The sequence below is a fragment of the Chiroxiphia lanceolata genome, chromosome 6, assembly GCF_009829145.1.
Source record: "Chiroxiphia lanceolata isolate bChiLan1 chromosome 6, bChiLan1.pri, whole genome shotgun sequence".
NCBI classification, from domain to species: Eukaryota; Metazoa; Chordata; class Aves; order Passeriformes; family Pipridae; genus Chiroxiphia; species Chiroxiphia lanceolata.
Window position 1 is genome coordinate 53,040,510 of NC_045642.1, and position 16,356 is coordinate 53,056,865.

Below are 16,356 nucleotides of genomic sequence, written 5' to 3' on the forward strand. Positions count from 1 at the left end.
TGAAAATCATGTTTTTCCTCAGCTGTTAAAACTTTTTAGTTTTTGACTTGAAACCATTTCAGACATACACACACACCTTCAGCGACAGAAATAGTTGGACTTCTCTTTCAGCAGAGATTAGTGCTATTCTGCATAAGAAACTTGGCCAAAATCCTGCCTTGGCATACACAAGGAGCCATACACATGGCTCCTAGGGGTTGCTGACTGTCCCCTCTCTGGCTACAAGGTGGCCAGCTCTGTGTTCAGCATATCCCTTGCAGCTGTCCTGGTGCAAAGGTGATGCTCGTGATCCTGACTCAGTTTCACGTGGGGCTTGGAGGAGCCTCACTGTCACCAGAGCATGCAGCCCATCCCATGCTGCCAGGGTTCTGCTCCACACACCCCTCCAGCTCTTCTGAAGGCTGGAAATCCCCAAGCTGGTGCCTGCACCATCTCCTCTTTGCTTTGTTTGAGTTTCTGTTTGCGTTTACTTCACGGTTCCTTTTTCTTCGTTCCACTTTGCCTTGGTTTCATTCCTTGCTGCATACCCACCTTATTCTTTGCATTTGTCTTTTCTGTTCTTTTAGTTTCCACCCTTCAATTAAGTCTGTCCTCTCCCCTCTCTCAGCCCCAGTCTCCTCCTCCCACCTCCAGTAACTGCGCTGCTCCTGCCTCTGGTGTTGTGCTCCCCCCACTACCTCATGCCAGCACTGTCTCTTCAGAACCCTTTGGCCCTGAGCCCGGCAGTCAATCCCCTTTCATATCCCAGTGGAGAGCCAGAGAGCCCCCGCAGTTCCTGCACAGGCACTCGGCCTCTGAGCTGCCAACAGCCCCAGGTTCCTCCCCTCCCTCCTGCCCAAACGGCAGGACTGTAATGCCAGGCATCAGGCGAACCTCGCTGTCTCCACCCCCTCTCCATCATTCCCATTTTCCCTTTGCCTCTTACCAGCCTCTTAGGGGCTCTTCTCTTTCATGCTCTCCTTGGTCTTCTGCTCCCTCTGCCACAAGTGCACCATCTCTGCAGAGGGGTGATGTCCTGCAACCACGTAGTTCCACCATCCTGCCCGCAATTCCTGTCCCACCAGACAGGGTCAAGGGACCCACAGATAAAGCAGGCCAGGAGACCTCAGCAAATGTACCCCTGAATGGCCATCCTGAAGAACAAATTGCTTTAGGCTCCTCTGGGACCCACGTGAAAAGCGTGGATGGGTCCTTCTTGCCACACCTAGGAGGTGCACCCTGCTCCCCGCTGCCCACCATCACCAGCCCCCCCACCTCCTCTGGCCAGGCTCCTTCCCCATCCTCCCATCCATCATCATGTCCTCCACAGCAGTGTTGTCAGCCCATGTCACACTGTCTTCCATTGCCTCCCCCCCACGCTGCTGTGTCTGAGGTGGCTATGCCCAGGAGGACCCCTCCTTACATGACATCACCAGCCATTGCCCACTTGAGTAAGTACTGATTCTGAGTGAGTTGTGACCTGTGTAAAGCCATAGCTGTCAGCTGTTTAAAAAGCCCTTTTGGCACTGCCTGTAACCATTAGAAAAAAGGCTGAGAGACCCAAAGCTACTCCTGCTGTATGTGATTTCTGAAACTGAGATGGAAAAGTACCCAAATCACTCAGGACTGGTCCAGGGACCAGGCAAAAAGTAAGCATTACAGAGCCAGGACCCTGTAGCTGGGTTGTTGCAATGCATATTCTTACTGTATTAGGCCAGATGGAGATGTCATTCAGCAGAGTCAAATTGCTTCAAAGAGCCTCATATAGAACCTGTTTTCAGCTGGTCTAAACATAGCAGATGGGCTCTTCTGAAGCTGGAGGCCAGGTCTGTGATAGACTTCTTGTCAGTGTAGGAATACTGGTAGAGGTTGTGATTTTTACTCTTTTTCTTAAGTGGTATTTCTGTTACCAGCAAAAGATAGAAGAACATGGATTTTGGTTGTTACCCAGAATCCCCTGTGCCTGTGTAATTTATTTAATTCTCTTCCTGGTGTAAACTGCATTTATAGTTGTGGGCTTGTCACTATAACTATTCCAGCAAACCTTTTTCATTGAAGACAGATCAAGAGCTCGGGTCTGGCCACTTTGCATATGGTTTTGATTTCTAGTGCCTACCTAAAGCCTGCGGAGTTAGAACACTTGCAAGTAGTGCCTATTTGCAATTCAGAGCATAAGTTTTGTGACTTGGATCTATTCATGTTTATAACCACATATAATGCTAAGGTGACATGCCTGGAAGAGGAAGAAAACTAAAACATTTCCTTTCACTTTCTGCTAAAAATATTACTGTGACCACTGAAGGCTCAGTCCTTCAGCTGATACAAGTCCTTGAAATCTACTTAGTTCAATAAAATTTTAGACTCACATCAGTCCATTATTTTGACTCAGTTCAATTTTTGCCTGAGGCTGGCCTCTAATTAGGTGGGTGTAGCTTTGCAATTACAATTAACTGTACCCACAATGAATTACTAGCTATTATGTTCATGAACGAAAGAGGGCTTGAAATGTTTAAAGTATTTCTAATAGCAGCTATGGTTCATTTCAAGAATGGAATTGGGAGTGTGAAATAATGGCAGAAGTAACCACAGAAATAAGGCAGTATTGTAAGAAAATCCAGATAAGAAGAAGAACAGGCTGTTAATGTTAAATACAGTTTCCAAATGTTTCTCGGTCAAAACCCACCTGTCTTTCAAAATAACACTTACTGAGCAACTGAACCTGTGATTTTGCACCAGGAGCAGCCTGTTCTGACAGAGTGTACATGGGGAAATACCCTTGGGATGGTGTATTTGTTCAACTGACCTGTTACAGACAGGGAAAACACTGCAACGGAGTTACCACCATCAGCCCCTCCAACAGGCTGCTGCTGCAGTGAGGAGCTTTGCTGAACCTCGGAGTGCTTGGAGCTTGAGTCTCCCCTGATTGTTTTGCAAAACTGGCTGAGGCCACACACCTTCTGTTCGACAGAAAGGAGGATGTGTCGCTGTAACCCACGATTCTTATGAAAAGCTAATGTTAACTGAAGTCCATGGAGTTTACTGATGTAGTTTTTTATCTCCATGTAGAAAGCTACGGGAGAAGCAGAAGGATATGCCACTTATGAATTGGAAAGCGTTGTCCATGTTTTGATTTTGACACAGAATAGAACACTAGCCCAGCCAGGGAGAAGAGGGAGAAGGCTAGTTTGTCAGTGGCAGGGTCTTGCAGGAGGACATACCTGTAGCTGACTGACCATTGATACAAACACCATTCCCATACCTCCACATGCATGGTGCTTCCTTGAATTAATCACTCGTCCTGCAGTCAGGTCATGGCCTAGGGGGTGGGAACATGACCTTGTCTATGGGCTGGAGGAGACAGTGCTTCATGTCTAATTCCTATTCTCTGCATTTCAGGCCCAACACTTCCACCTGGTCACCCCAGTGGTGCTGCTGTGATCCCTGCTTCATCTGGGGGGCCCCCACCTCCGCCACCCCCCCCAGTCCCTCCGCCACCCATGGGAGCTGCGCCCCCCCCACCGCCCCCGCTGCCATCGGGCGCCGGCCAAGGGGCTGGCACTGAAGATGGGTCAGTGTCAGGGCTCGCAGCAGCTCTGGCTGGTGCCAAACTAAGGAGAGTTCAACGGGTAAGGAGGTGCTACTGGGATTCCCCAAAGGGCTCTTGTCTGCTGCAGGAAAGCCTGGCACAGCTGGGTGTAACGGTCTGCAAATCCAGCTTGAAACATGGTGAAACACGCTTCAGCTGACCGCTGGGTGGACTTTTAAATGTGAGTTTGCAGTGAAAATAAAGCTGAGCAGGATTTGTCTGCTGGAGTTTACACTCTTCAGAAAATATTAATTAGCAAATGGGTGCACATTCTGACATAGCCAGGATTTCATTACTTCAGCAAAGTCCACCGTTGTACTGTTTGTTAGTGTTTTCAGTTTTTGTAAGTGGTTAGAACTACGCTATGCTTACAAAAACCAATGTAGACTTTTGAGGCCTCATGTCAATAGGTGTCCACTTAGGTAAGGGTTGCTTAACCATGCATAAACATAACCGTGAATAAACAGCACTGTGGGTTTTTTCGTCGTTTGCCCATATAATTGCCTCACCCAGACCATTTTTTTGTTTTAGTAAGGGTTCATGTGGGTCTTCTTCCCAAGGCAGAGCACATCTTTATCTCTGGCTTCAAGCTGTGATTGTGATCACTGTTCCTAATACTTAAGAAAATTAATCGTTAAGGGCGTGGTAAAGGAAACCTTTCATTAATTCCAGTGTTGATTTCTGTCTTAAGCCAGAAGATGGTTCAGGAGGGTCCAGCCCCAGTGGGGTCTCTAAGAGCGATGCCAATCGAACAAGTAGTGGAGGAGGTGGAGGAGGACTAATGGAAGAAATGAATAAATTACTGGCAAAAAGGTTTGTACTTACACTTCAAGTAAGCCCCATGAGATCTGCAGCAAATTGTGGAACAAAGTGCTATCATTTTGGGTTAGCAGGTGGGTCACTTTGGTGCTTCTTTGCAGTTTGACAGGTCCTGCATAGATGTTGGATGCCAGTATTACCTGGCCTTTAATATGAAAGGTGTTGCAGCAATGATACCTGGCGGGGTGTAGCTTCTGGCAGATCCTGCAGCATGGTAGCTTTCAAAGATGGTGATAAATGCATCCTCTGGGCTTTTGCCGTTTTACTAGATCTATTTCAAAGTTACGGTTTTCAGTAAGAGTAAACTGTGAAAGGAACTTAGACAAATCACTCTTTATGTCACACATTCGGGATGTTGAGCCCAAAAATAAAAACACAGTTGTAATGAAAGGACAAGACTTTGGCAGGTAAACTATTATTAATTCTCAGTGTGTTTCAGACTAACCTAGTTATTCTCCACTAAAGCAAGTTGTGATGTATCAAGCTACCAGCTGTTAAAAGGCACTCAATTTTTCTAATTTTTTTTTCTCTTTTCCCCTTATTCCATCACTAATGTTCTGTCAGACTCCCAAGTTCCTAGTGTTAGATGCTTTATTTTTAGATCTAATTTTTTTAAAGTTATGAACAGTGAAGGAAAAGTATGAATGAAATAGTGAGGGGTAGGTATAGTTGTAGAGTGTGCAGAGACGGAGTTTTTAAATAATGTTCTCTAGCATAAAGACAGTTCCCAGCTCAAAGAATTTGATTCCAACTTTTCTCCATGTCCTGTTCATTTCAGAAGAAATTCTGAACGTGGACTTCAGATATAATCCTTTGAAAAGTATTAATTAAATACACAACACTCAAAAAGTTCAAAGCAGTATAAAGAAGCAAATAGATAATTTTCTTTCTTTTCAGAATTAAAATAGCTTGACAACTTTTAATATTTTTTTACTGGTTCTTGGTCTGCTCCATATGAAGCAGTTGTCTGAAAGCAAAGTAAGGTTTGGTGACTAGATGCTGGGGCAGCTAGCTCTGTTCCAGCAAGCAAGCTGAATGGACATCTCATATGTTTGGATATAGAAATTGTACACACTTCTGTGGTTCTAGTCAAAGGTGTATGCCAGTATGGCTTTTGGCAGTGGGATCTCGTGTCTTCAGGTATTCAGGGTCAAATTTCCCTGATACCTTAACAAAAGCACTCGCACTGCTGTGAGCACTCTGCTGCTTCTACACTGAAAATAACTGAGCTGCAAATACTTTCCCAGGGAGTTGACAGCAGCAGAATTGTCCCCTAAATTTTGCTTCACAAAGCCGTGGAAGTAATTGGAAATATGCAAGTGTCAGTCAAGGGTGCAATCTGGGCACATGATGTTAAACTGATACTGACAGGACTTCTTTTGGCTGCAAACCCCTTTATATGCATGATGACATAAAGGAAGAACCTGGCACTGTGTTTCAGGTTGTTCTTACCTGCCTTACTAACCTACTCTTATGAGGAGGTAAAAAAAATGTTTTTTAAGCTGAGCATGTTCAGTACAGAAATCACAGAGTAATGAGCATGGGATCTCAGGGGGCCTTTTCTGAGCAGTAAACCCCATGCTCAGAAACAGGGAGTATGTCTAATGCTCAATAAGTAACTGAGGAAAACGCTTTTGAGAGTTCAGGTGCTATAAAATACCACTCTCTAGATTTAGTGGGCCCCCTGAGAGCAGCCCTTTGCCTCAGGACTAAAGTGCAAACAGCATAATGAACTCACAAACCACTGTCATTTCCAGCCCAGTTAAGTTTGTTGCAGGACATAAATCTAACACTGGTCTCTCACCCTGGCAAATATTTCTCTCACTTAGATTTGTAATAACTATAGTTTTTTTTGTTAGAAGAATCAGGTAAATATTAGGGAAAGACTACAAAAATTATTACCAATCTAATAAACTTATTAATGCAGTTGAATATCTGGAAATAATTCCCACAGAGCACAGTGTCCTACAGAACATACTCATCTGTTTGGGTTTTTTTGGTCAAATTTTCATCAAATCCTCCAAGTTGTGTATCCAGTGTGGCTTTTCTCAGAAACCTTTCTTAGTGCCACTTGGGATTTTTTTTAAATATGAGATGAATATTGCTCTCTTCAGAAGCAAGACTAAATGAAAAACCTGTCATATTGGTGTTTTAAAAAACATCTGCTAAGGGTAGTGTTCACAGGTGGATAAGGGTAAAGTTCAGCACAACCAAAATCCATGTGGAGGCTTGAGCTGCAGTTCCCCTAATTATCTAAAATGGAAAATTGGATATCTGGAGCTGACTGAGAACAGTGTCATCACTGCAATACCCATCTGAGCCACCTGGGAGGGGCGAATGGGGGGATGGCTGGTCCTCAGAAACCCCTGTGGGGGTTTGAGTTGTTCCTCCGGTGTAAGACCCAGGAGACACAACTTCCTGAGTCCTGGGGAGAAACCATCCCTTTCTCACCCAGTTTCATACCCAGCTGTGCTTCCTTCCTCCACTTCAGCACATTTCCTTCTGCTCTGCACCCTGTGTTCCTCTGTTAAACACTGCCTCATAATATTGCCCCTCTCCCCAAGTTGTATCACTGGGGCCTGGATTGCTCACCTCCACCCCAGACCTACACAACCGAACACATCCAGCCATTCCCTAGGATGAACAATATAAATAGTAACTCCCACCAAAGCCTGAATCAGTCCTCCCACACGGATGTGTTTCTAGTGGGTTGACTGCGTGTTCTCTCTCATGTTCCTTTGCAAAGGAGGAAAGCAGCGTCGCAGTCAGACAAGCCAGCTGACAAAAAGGAAGAGGAAAGCCAAAACGTAAGTGAAAGACTCCTCACCATTGTGCTCTTGCAAACTCCTTGTAAGCCAAAGTCCTGTGCTCATTCACTGTGTGTGATCCAGGAATAGATATACACATGCAATCAAAAGCTGAATATAACTGCTTCCACCTTTCCTGGGAACAGCACCTTATAAACAGGAATTGTCGCTTTATTCATAGGCTAAATCCAAACCAGGCACTTTCTCGTGGTCTGATCCGAATGTTGTAAGGGGTGGTAGATTCTTGCCCTGTAAGAAGATGCATTGAACCTCCTGGCAAGTCAGCCCAAGATCACGTTCAAGTTTCTTATTTTACGTTTGAGGCTTCAGCTAAGCTGAAGTGGATCATCAGCCACGGGGTGTAACTCTGGATTGCCAACCTCCACACAAAGTGAGAATCAGCTCACTTGAGACCTGAGTGCACAATGAACATGTCTGGGAGGGATGAAGGGTAAACAGTGTATTAACTGTTAGACCATTCAAAAGTCAAAATACATGTTTATGATACCTACAGTACAATGACATCGAATTTGGACAATTTCAGGGAACTTTGATTCATTTCTATTTTAACTATTCTGTCAGTATATTGTCCACAAAAGCAGTTATACAGGAGGCTTTATTTGATACAGTCTGTAGGCTGAACTTGATACAGCAATTTTGAGTTCAACATGCAGATGAAAACATTTTTTTACCCATGGAACTAGTAAAGCATGAAAGATCTTTCCTGTTTCAAGAGAGGGCAGGATTTGCACTGTGTCCCTTCCCATGTGGTGCTTTTCTGGGCTGCTGCTCATTCAGCATTCCTGTTGCTAGCCAGTACCCTCATGAAGGCTTTCTGCCATGGCTGTGTGCCTCAATTGCCTATATAGAGATGTTCCCCCAAAGACAAAGTAACAGCTGCTCAGTAGAAAATCCATTCGGAAAATGTAGGTCTCGCTCCAGGCTGAAAGGTTTGTAGCAAGAGCAGGAATAAGGAGTTTGCTCTGTTTAGGTAGAAATGCAGAATGTTTTGCATGTTCCTTGAGGGATGCTTCAAGCATGGAATTTGCCTGTTGAACTCACTATGCAACCATTGCTCTTAATCTTGCCCCAGAGCTGGTTTTGAACCGTATACTTGGAGATGAAAGGCACCATTTGGCCTCTAACTATTCAGCCTCTGCTGTCTTTCTATCCCTTCTTCTCTCTCCTTGAAGCTCTGCATTAGTTTATATCCCCAATCAAACTTTTCAATAGCACCAAACTGTTTAGAAAGGTGGTTTAGAGTACATTTTGTGGTCAGGGTATCTTCTATCAGACTGGGTGCAATTCCATTTTACAATGCATGTTTTGAGGGCTGCTAAATGATCTTGTTATGTCAAACATATGGATGAATTGTTTATGATGTCACACATAAATCCCAAACAAAAGAGTACAATTCTGTGATAAGTGTTAAATCTTCTGCTTAAGAGTAATACTGATTGATTTAGTTACATTCTGCTAGTACCTGCACTCCTCTCACTGATACCAGTGGCTGTCCTGGGCTGAAAGGCTGGGATCTGAACTATTGTTCCTTCATATGGCTCATTATCAATATCTCAGAGAGTTTCTAAATTTGGGAAATGGATGGTTTGTACTTAGGCAACAGCAGACAGCACTTTAGAGTGATTTCAGCCTGGTTTGGTATATAGAGATAAGAGTGATCCTGAAAAGGTGTCCATATTAGCTAAAATTAAAAGGATGTATTTTGCCATTCTAAAGGGAGAGAAAAGTTAAAGTTTAAATAGCCTTGAGTCCATACCTTGGCAGCAGTGCCTGTTGGACATGGTTGGAGGAAACTTGCTTTTGTACCACACATGCTACCACTGATCTCCAGAGTAGAAGAGGACTCTGTGCTTCATCTCCAAAATTCAGTAATGTCCTGTTTTTCTCTTTATAGGATGATGCTAGCACCTCTCCTTCAACCAGTACACGAGGCTCTGCCCAGCAGCAGCAAAATTCATCAGGTATTAAGTCCAACTACTAGTGTCGTAATTGTCTTCATAATGCAGTCTTCTCCACCACCTCTAGGCTCTGGATTCATTGCCCTACTTCTGAGTGCAGCAGCAGTAACTAACAGAAAAATTCCTGAATAGTTATTGTTTTAAAAACTGTACTCAGCAAGAAATTATGATTTTATATGCTTCACAGCCAAGAAAATTGCAATACAGCCAGTTTAGTTATTGGGGTCCAGTCATGTAGCTGAGGATCTGTGTCTTCAGCATTGTGCACCTAAATCTTCTAAGAGAAAAAAGCTATATTATTATTTTACTTTCTGTAGGGTAGATGCCTTGATTGATACAGTTGAGGTTTGGATCTCAAACTGCTATCCTTCCTTAGCCTAGTAGCTTGTTGCAATATGGCTGATCCTGAGAGTTACTAGGTTAAATTAAGGAGCCCCCAAAATATGTTTTTCATGCAATTAATTGAAATAACTGTATCTGAGTAGATGAGCTGCAAGCAGTCACATTCATCATTGCGTCAGTCTTGGCTTTTATGCATGCTGAAAGAAATCTCTCCCAAGGGAATGAGTATTTAACCATTCCAGCTTCCTTTTGGAACAAAACCATGACTTGCGTGCTTTGCAAGGGAAGGACAAGAAGCCAGGAGAAAGGTGCATGTAAATGAGGAACAAGATCTAGAGATTTTATGGGAGTACCCATAATTCTTTTAAAGGCTTTTTCAGGACCTCACAGAGGAGCAAATCCTTGTATATAATGCTGTATGTTACTCAAGTGCCTGAAACAGTTCATTTTAGGAGGAGAATGGGACCACAGTAAGCACTTTCAGTAACAAGGGTTATGTAAGTGCAGCTTCTGGGAAAGTTCTGTGAATTAGAAATGAAGTCAACATTAACTAAATTCTCTGTGGAGATTTGCATAGTGGGATCTCACTGCCCTGTTTTTAGATACACCCGCATTTTCTACCAACTCTGAAGCCAAAAAACTAAGACTTTTTAACTTAAAATATAAATAAGTCTTGTACTGAATAAAATAAGTCTTGCAGCAAGTAGCCTGTATTTCCTCATAGAAGTGATTTATGCTTTTCCTCCTAGTGTTCCAGTATCGTGTCTTTTTAGTACTGTTTCACTATCCAGTCCCTAATTAAAGGGATCACTAAGCAGATTTTTGCCAATGCTTTCCCTATAATGTAGGCAACTGCACTCATTCAGCTATCCCACTTTCCTGGTTTTTCTAAGTCACTCATCCTAACTGCAGGAAAGCAGCTGTATAAGACAATCAACTTCAAGACATTTTTGTCGTTAGAGCAAAATAATAAACTAATTTTTCATGTTTGTTTTTCAGACTCTGGGAAGAAGCCATGGGAAAGGAGCAATTCTGTTGAAAAGCCTGTATCTTCATTACTTTCTAGGTGAGCTGCATGGGTTGTCCCTGTGGCTGGCTAGCAGTCGGGGTGGTCATGCTGTCCCTGTGGCACGTGCACAACTCATGTCTCGTTTCATTCCATTGCTGTAGAAATCCATCAGTGGCGAAGAGCTGTGAAGCTAAGAGCCCCACACAATCCCACGTGTCTTCTAGGTACTGGCTAACAGCCTGGCTTCTTAACTGTCTTGGCTTGTCCTTTGGCTAATCCCATCATTCAGCACTGATGTTCGTCTTCCCTCAAGTCTTTTACTCAATCATTTACAATGTGCTTTGTCTGTTGCTGCACAAAGTGTGAAGGTAGAGTGTGTTGTGTCAAAGGCTTGTTCCATGGAAAGAGCCCCCTGCTCAGGAGGGCACAGGCATCACAGATGTTAATCACACTGAAGCAAGTGCTTAAACCATCTGTGTGTGTGAATCAGAGACATGGGCTCAGTGGTGCTGTGCCATGTGGAAGGCAGGTTTTGGAGCATCTTTTTACAGCCGTTTCAGGATGACCCTGCCAATAGGTGAAGTTCTCATTGCCCAACCTCTGCAGAAGTAGAAATGCAAAAGCAGAAATGATCTGAAGAGTCTGCAGATGGGATAAGGGAAGTTATTCTTCCACCCATGCAACTGCAGTCGGTGCATAAGAAAGGAGAGCAGGGCTTGGTGCAGTAAATCAATAAAATCAAGCTGTAAAAGGCACAGCAACAGATAGGGCATTCAGACATATGGGGTTCAAAAACTAGCAGGTTTCAAAAGCCAACAAAACCTAAAGTAGGACTCCAGAAGTCCTTTCAGTCGGAAGAGCCAAGCTGCAGGATCAGCACCCATGTTTTTAGTCACAGAGATTGACTAAAGTTTGATGTTGGACAGCTAAAGAGAGGCTTGCTTCCAGTGCTGGTTGAGGGCCACCCAGTGTTACTGGACACTGAGATGGATGGATAAGCTGAATAGGAAGGTAGAACACAGGCTTAGATATGTTTAGCATTTACTGCAAAGAGATGTAAAATTTTATGTTATTAGGTATATGCTAGTGCTGACAGTCTGGAGAGAAAGTTGCCAATGGCAACTATCTGCATATGCTTGCTGCTGTGTTACAAATGCTGTAACACGCCCTGCCTAAACATTCAGAGGGATACATCCGTGTTACTATAGGAAAATACAGTTTTGCCAGCCCTCCTAAAACCAATGGAACATGTTGGTTCTAGGAAAATATGAGTTTCAAATAGATGCAGAAAGACTGTTCTTTCTCCTTGCAAATGGGAATGAAATGTGGGCTATTGAAAGCAGCCATCATGTTTCACTAGCTGTCTTCCATAATGCTATTCCATCCTGAGAGGAGGAGTTCAGTGGGAAAAAATGCTTTCCTAATTTAGCACCTGGAGTAGTGCTCAGCAGTAGTAGTGCTTGCTTGAAAAGATTTCTGTGGGGGAAGTGGGGCAGGTTTCTAAAGGTCTCGGTGGTGACCTCTTTCTGTTCCTGATCAGTTTGATGGCAATTGTATCTGTCTTAACTCCCAGCTTAGCTGTGTCGTGGTAGGACACATGTCAAGGTTTCCCAAGAAAGGGTTGCAAGACCAAGCAACCCTCAGGAGTAGCAGCATCTCTGCCAGCATCCATTTTAGGCTCAAAGATGATGGCAAAATTATTTGAAGCCTTTGTATAGTTTCATGGTTAGTTTTTAAAATGTTTTGGAGTTACTGATTAAATGAGAAAGGCAAGCAGCTTCTACTTCCTTAATTTATTTTATCAGATGTCATGAGAGTTCAGCCCACTGACTAATATGTTGAAAGACCAATAACACTCACGTGTACCAGTCATTAAGGCCAAACTGGCTTTGTTTCTGGGTCAGTAAAAACTGACTGTGATACATAATGCTATCAAGAAACCACACTTGACTAAGTCAGGTCTTCCAGGGAAAGGATTAGTGGCTTATTATTTTCCCTATTATATTTTTCTAACCTGTAATCTACTATTACTTCAGCCCCCAGTTAAAGCCTAGGTTGCCAAGACAGGGTTGCTGTACAGAAAACAGACTGTGAGAGAAATCCAGACATGTAGCTTGCAAATTGCAAATGCTGTAATAAAACACATTGTTCAGCAGGTTTTATCCCCTCAGCATTTTCTAGTCTGAAATCATTGAGATTCCCCACACCAAAAAAAAAAAAAAAAAAAATCGTTTCAGTGCACTCTTTGTGCTCCCTCCAATATGTCTGCAATGGGAGAAATTTCACAGCATCTCTGAGGGTCAGGTTGTGCATATGGGAGCAGTGCTGCTCCCTGGCTGCCAAATGCTCTTGAGCAGCATGATAAGGAGTCTCCTGCCCAGCACTGGAACACAGGAGCTCCTGCTCATCCACACCATCAGGTACGTGTAGCTTAGCACACATCACAAGGAACTTACTGGGTTTTTTAATGCTCTTCTTCCGTTTCTCAAGGATGAAACCAGTGAGCAGCAGCAATGATGTGGCTATGGATGCCTTAGATTTTGATCGAATGAAACAGGTGAGTGAAGAAGCCATTTGCACTTAAGAGATTCAATGAGCTACCCATTTTCCCCCATGCATGCGCTGTACAAGCAAAACAGCTGTTCAGTCTTCTGATTTCCTCTATAACTAGGTGCTTAGAGAAGGGCTAGCTGGTGAGCAGCAAGAGAGCACAATCTCACTGCTATTTCATCAATATGTCTGTACAGAAATGTGCAAATAAATATGCCAGCATCTTCTGCATCCGTGCCTGGGAGTGCAGAAGTAGCTGTTTGTAGTGCCAGGCTCTGATCGGCCGCGGAGGCGGGGGACAAGCACAACCGTGTTAAACTTGCATTTTCTTCCACCAGTTAGAAGGAAATTCTGAGCAGCTGACTTGTGTTTTGTCTCATCAGGAAATATTGGAGGAAGTTGTAAGAGAGTTACACAAAGTGAAAGAGGAGATAATTGATGGTAAGAAAGAGAAAAATTATTATTTTTCTCATCTTTATGACTAATTTCCCATAGATAAGATGATAGGAACTGCAGAGAGTTCCCTGGTGTTTTCAGACTTCTCTGAGCAGCTCTGATTTATACGACATTTGAAGAACAAGCATCTACCTTATCTGAGCTCTGACCATAACATTGTGTTTACATCCTTTATTGTGCTGTTGATGAGCATTTTTACCACCAACCTATGAGAAAATCACTGGCTGGTGTTTCTCACAGGTGGGAGGGTGAGAAAGGGCCTGCCCGTAGCCCATGGCACATCAATTTATCACAATTAGCAAGCGTGAAATCTTGTAACTAGCTGGCCACACAGGTCCGGGATGAGGAGGGTACAAAGGCAGCTAACTGAAAATCCTTCCCAAAAATCTTCTGTAGGCTTCCTGTGCTTGAAGAGCTAGTTTAGACCTTCATTTGGTCACAGCTTTCCAAATAGCCATGCATTTTTATAATTCATTGAAAAATACAGCAGCTGTACCAAATGTATCAGTACTTTTTTTATGAATTGCTTTGCGATATACAACTGAAAGTATTTTTCAGGGCCACTGTTGAAATGCTCAGTAAAATTCCCATTTGAAGCCCACATTAGGGCATATGAAGGATGCATGTCCACACACTGTACTCCCCACCTTAGATTACACGGAAGGGAAAAAGAGGAGACTGTAAAACAGCTAAAATCCATTCCCTGTCCCCTTGCTCTAGACCTGTGTGCTCACAAAACTCGGGGCAGTTTGCAGTTGAAGAGGCCCTTGCCCAAATGCTACCGTCCCAGCAGCTTGGCCCTCAGAGCCTCCCTAGTTCATTCCAGTGCAAAATAAGGCATTCACATACACCACAGATGCAACTTCTTGAAGTAGTACTGCAGTTTGCAAGCCAGCAGCTGACTGCTTACCCTTACTCATCCTTTTACCCTCCACTCATCCTTCTACCAGCGTGTACTTTCTGCAACCTCTATATGTAGCATTTTCCATCACACTGGATGTAACATTATGCACTAACTTTTTGGTTTGGTTTTCTAGCCATACGGCAGGAGTTGAGTAGAATCAGTACAACATAATGATTGCAAAGCATTTGGACGGTACTAAGAATGCTAGGAAGATCGGATCATTTCTAAGTGTACCAAGGTCATGCAAGATGGTGAGAGAGGACACCGGCACTGTCTTTGTTCTTACACCCTTTTTATTAGCAGACTCAGCACACTTTGAAGCTTGCTGCTGCCTTGGATTCGCTTCATTTTAAAAGTCTTAATCTAAAGATTATTAAATTTTAAATTTTCGGATTTTTTAGATTTCATCTGACACTGCACATTGGATTTGTCAGCCTTTTTTGTATTTTGTATTTGCTTATTTAAATGTATTACCTTTCTTTTTAGTAGTAGATAAGAACACACGTGAACCATTTGCTTTTGATAGGTGACTTCAAAGTAATTTTACTAGTAGTCTGCAATGTAAATGAAGATCCTTTGCCAACAGAAACATATTGAGGCATCACCAGAAGAAAGAGAGACATGTTTAGTTGTCAGCCAACAAGTTCTTTGTCTCAGAGTTATCACAATATTAAAAAATGGTACGTCAGTGCATCACAGTATCTGTGTTCATATTGGTAATAAACTGTTTATTGTCCACATGGCCCTGCCTTTCTTTGTTTCATTTGTCCCTTGAGCTCCCGCGCTTCTGTGTCGCTTGAGTTAATGATAAGGGGAAGGTGACTGAAGATCACTGTCGGGTGGCAGCTCTGCCTGGCCAGTGCTGCAGAGCATGAGGAGACAACCTGAGTGTTCATGGCTGATGCAGTGGCCACAGCCCTGCCTTATCTCACGGTGAGACGTGGCTCTCACTTGCCCAGCCCTCTTGCATCACTGGCTGAGCACCACCTCCTGCAGCCAGGCTGCCACAACCTCAGCAACTTTTTGCCAAAGTCAGTGAGGGACAGCGGCCTACAGCTCTTCTCAGGCCACCACCACCTGTCCCACTGCATCTTCAGCCATCACTGAAAAAAAACACAGGTCCTATCACCTGCACCTCCTTCAGGCTTCTAGTAATAAAAGTGAGGTGTTTATGCAGAATAAGGCTACCAAAGGGATTAAAAGGATGCAGGCTGAAATCACTGGCATAGCACTGCTGAGTAGAGGCATAAGGGGAGTCATTTGTTAATCTTGTGCAGGTCTTGAGCATTATCCAAGATATCCATACAGGACACCAAACACTTAACAGTGCATACCCAGTCATATCTTTCAGGTTATACAGTTTTTTTCTTTGCAGCCATTTTTTCCACCAGCACAATCTTAGGAATTTCTGCTTAATTTAATTTGGCGCAAGCTTTACGTGGCAGTCTTGATACCATCTTCTTGATAATTTTGTGCAAAAGGCAAGAGATTGGAGTTCAGCTACTGAAGTCTGTCAAATATTTTCCAAGCTCCTTTCCTTGCTTCAGGCTTTCATGAAGATTTTGTTTTAAAAGCCAGGCCCCAGAAATGGTTTTGGGAGCAGAGCCTGGTGCAGCAGCCCAGGAGGGGCTATGTTTGTCCACCTGCTTGAGTCCCCCAGGCCTCACGGAGCAGTGCAGCAAGCAGGAGGGACTGCTGGCCAGCTACCAGAGACCCAGGAGAGGAGGCAGGATGGGTTGTGCTTGGTAGTTTGCTGTAAAATGTTACCTGTGTTCTTTTGGGGACCATGGCATGTTCTTCAGTGCTCTTCAAAGCAGCCTGATCTGCCTTTTAGAAATGAGTCTTTTTTACCATGTGGTTGTGCTGTAATTAAATATGGGAGAAATGGGAGCAATCTGAGTTTAATGCAGTGATGAGCTCGAGTC

At 43.6% G+C, this 16,356-nt stretch overlaps 1 protein-coding gene across 6 annotated transcripts in view; it reads left to right on the plus strand.

Moving 5' to 3' along the window:
• The window catches only part of EVL (Enah/Vasp-like), a 125,710-nt gene extending 110,537 nt beyond the window's left edge, over positions 1-15,173 (plus strand). For 2 of the 6 annotated variants that reach the window (XM_032691507.1, XM_032691506.1), the window contains exons 6-14: positions 3,376-3,605; positions 4,257-4,378; positions 7,131-7,191; positions 9,107-9,173; positions 10,512-10,578; positions 10,683-10,745; positions 13,012-13,078; positions 13,455-13,512; positions 14,565-15,171. In XM_032691507.1, coding sequence (XP_032547398.1) covers positions 3,376-3,605; positions 4,257-4,378; positions 7,131-7,191; positions 9,107-9,173; positions 10,512-10,578; positions 10,683-10,745; positions 13,012-13,078; positions 13,455-13,512; positions 14,565-14,602 — 773 coding nt within the window. In that variant the 3' untranslated portion in view covers positions 14,603-15,171. Of the gene's footprint in view, positions 1-3,375; positions 3,606-4,256; positions 4,379-7,130; positions 7,192-9,106; positions 9,174-10,511; positions 10,579-10,682; positions 10,746-13,011; positions 13,079-13,454; positions 13,513-14,564 lie in introns of all 6 variants that reach the window. The other 4 variants (XM_032691505.1, XM_032691509.1, XM_032691508.1 and 1 more) reach the window with 4 other exon arrangements.
• The last annotated feature ends 1,183 nt before the right edge of the window (positions 15,174-16,356 follow it).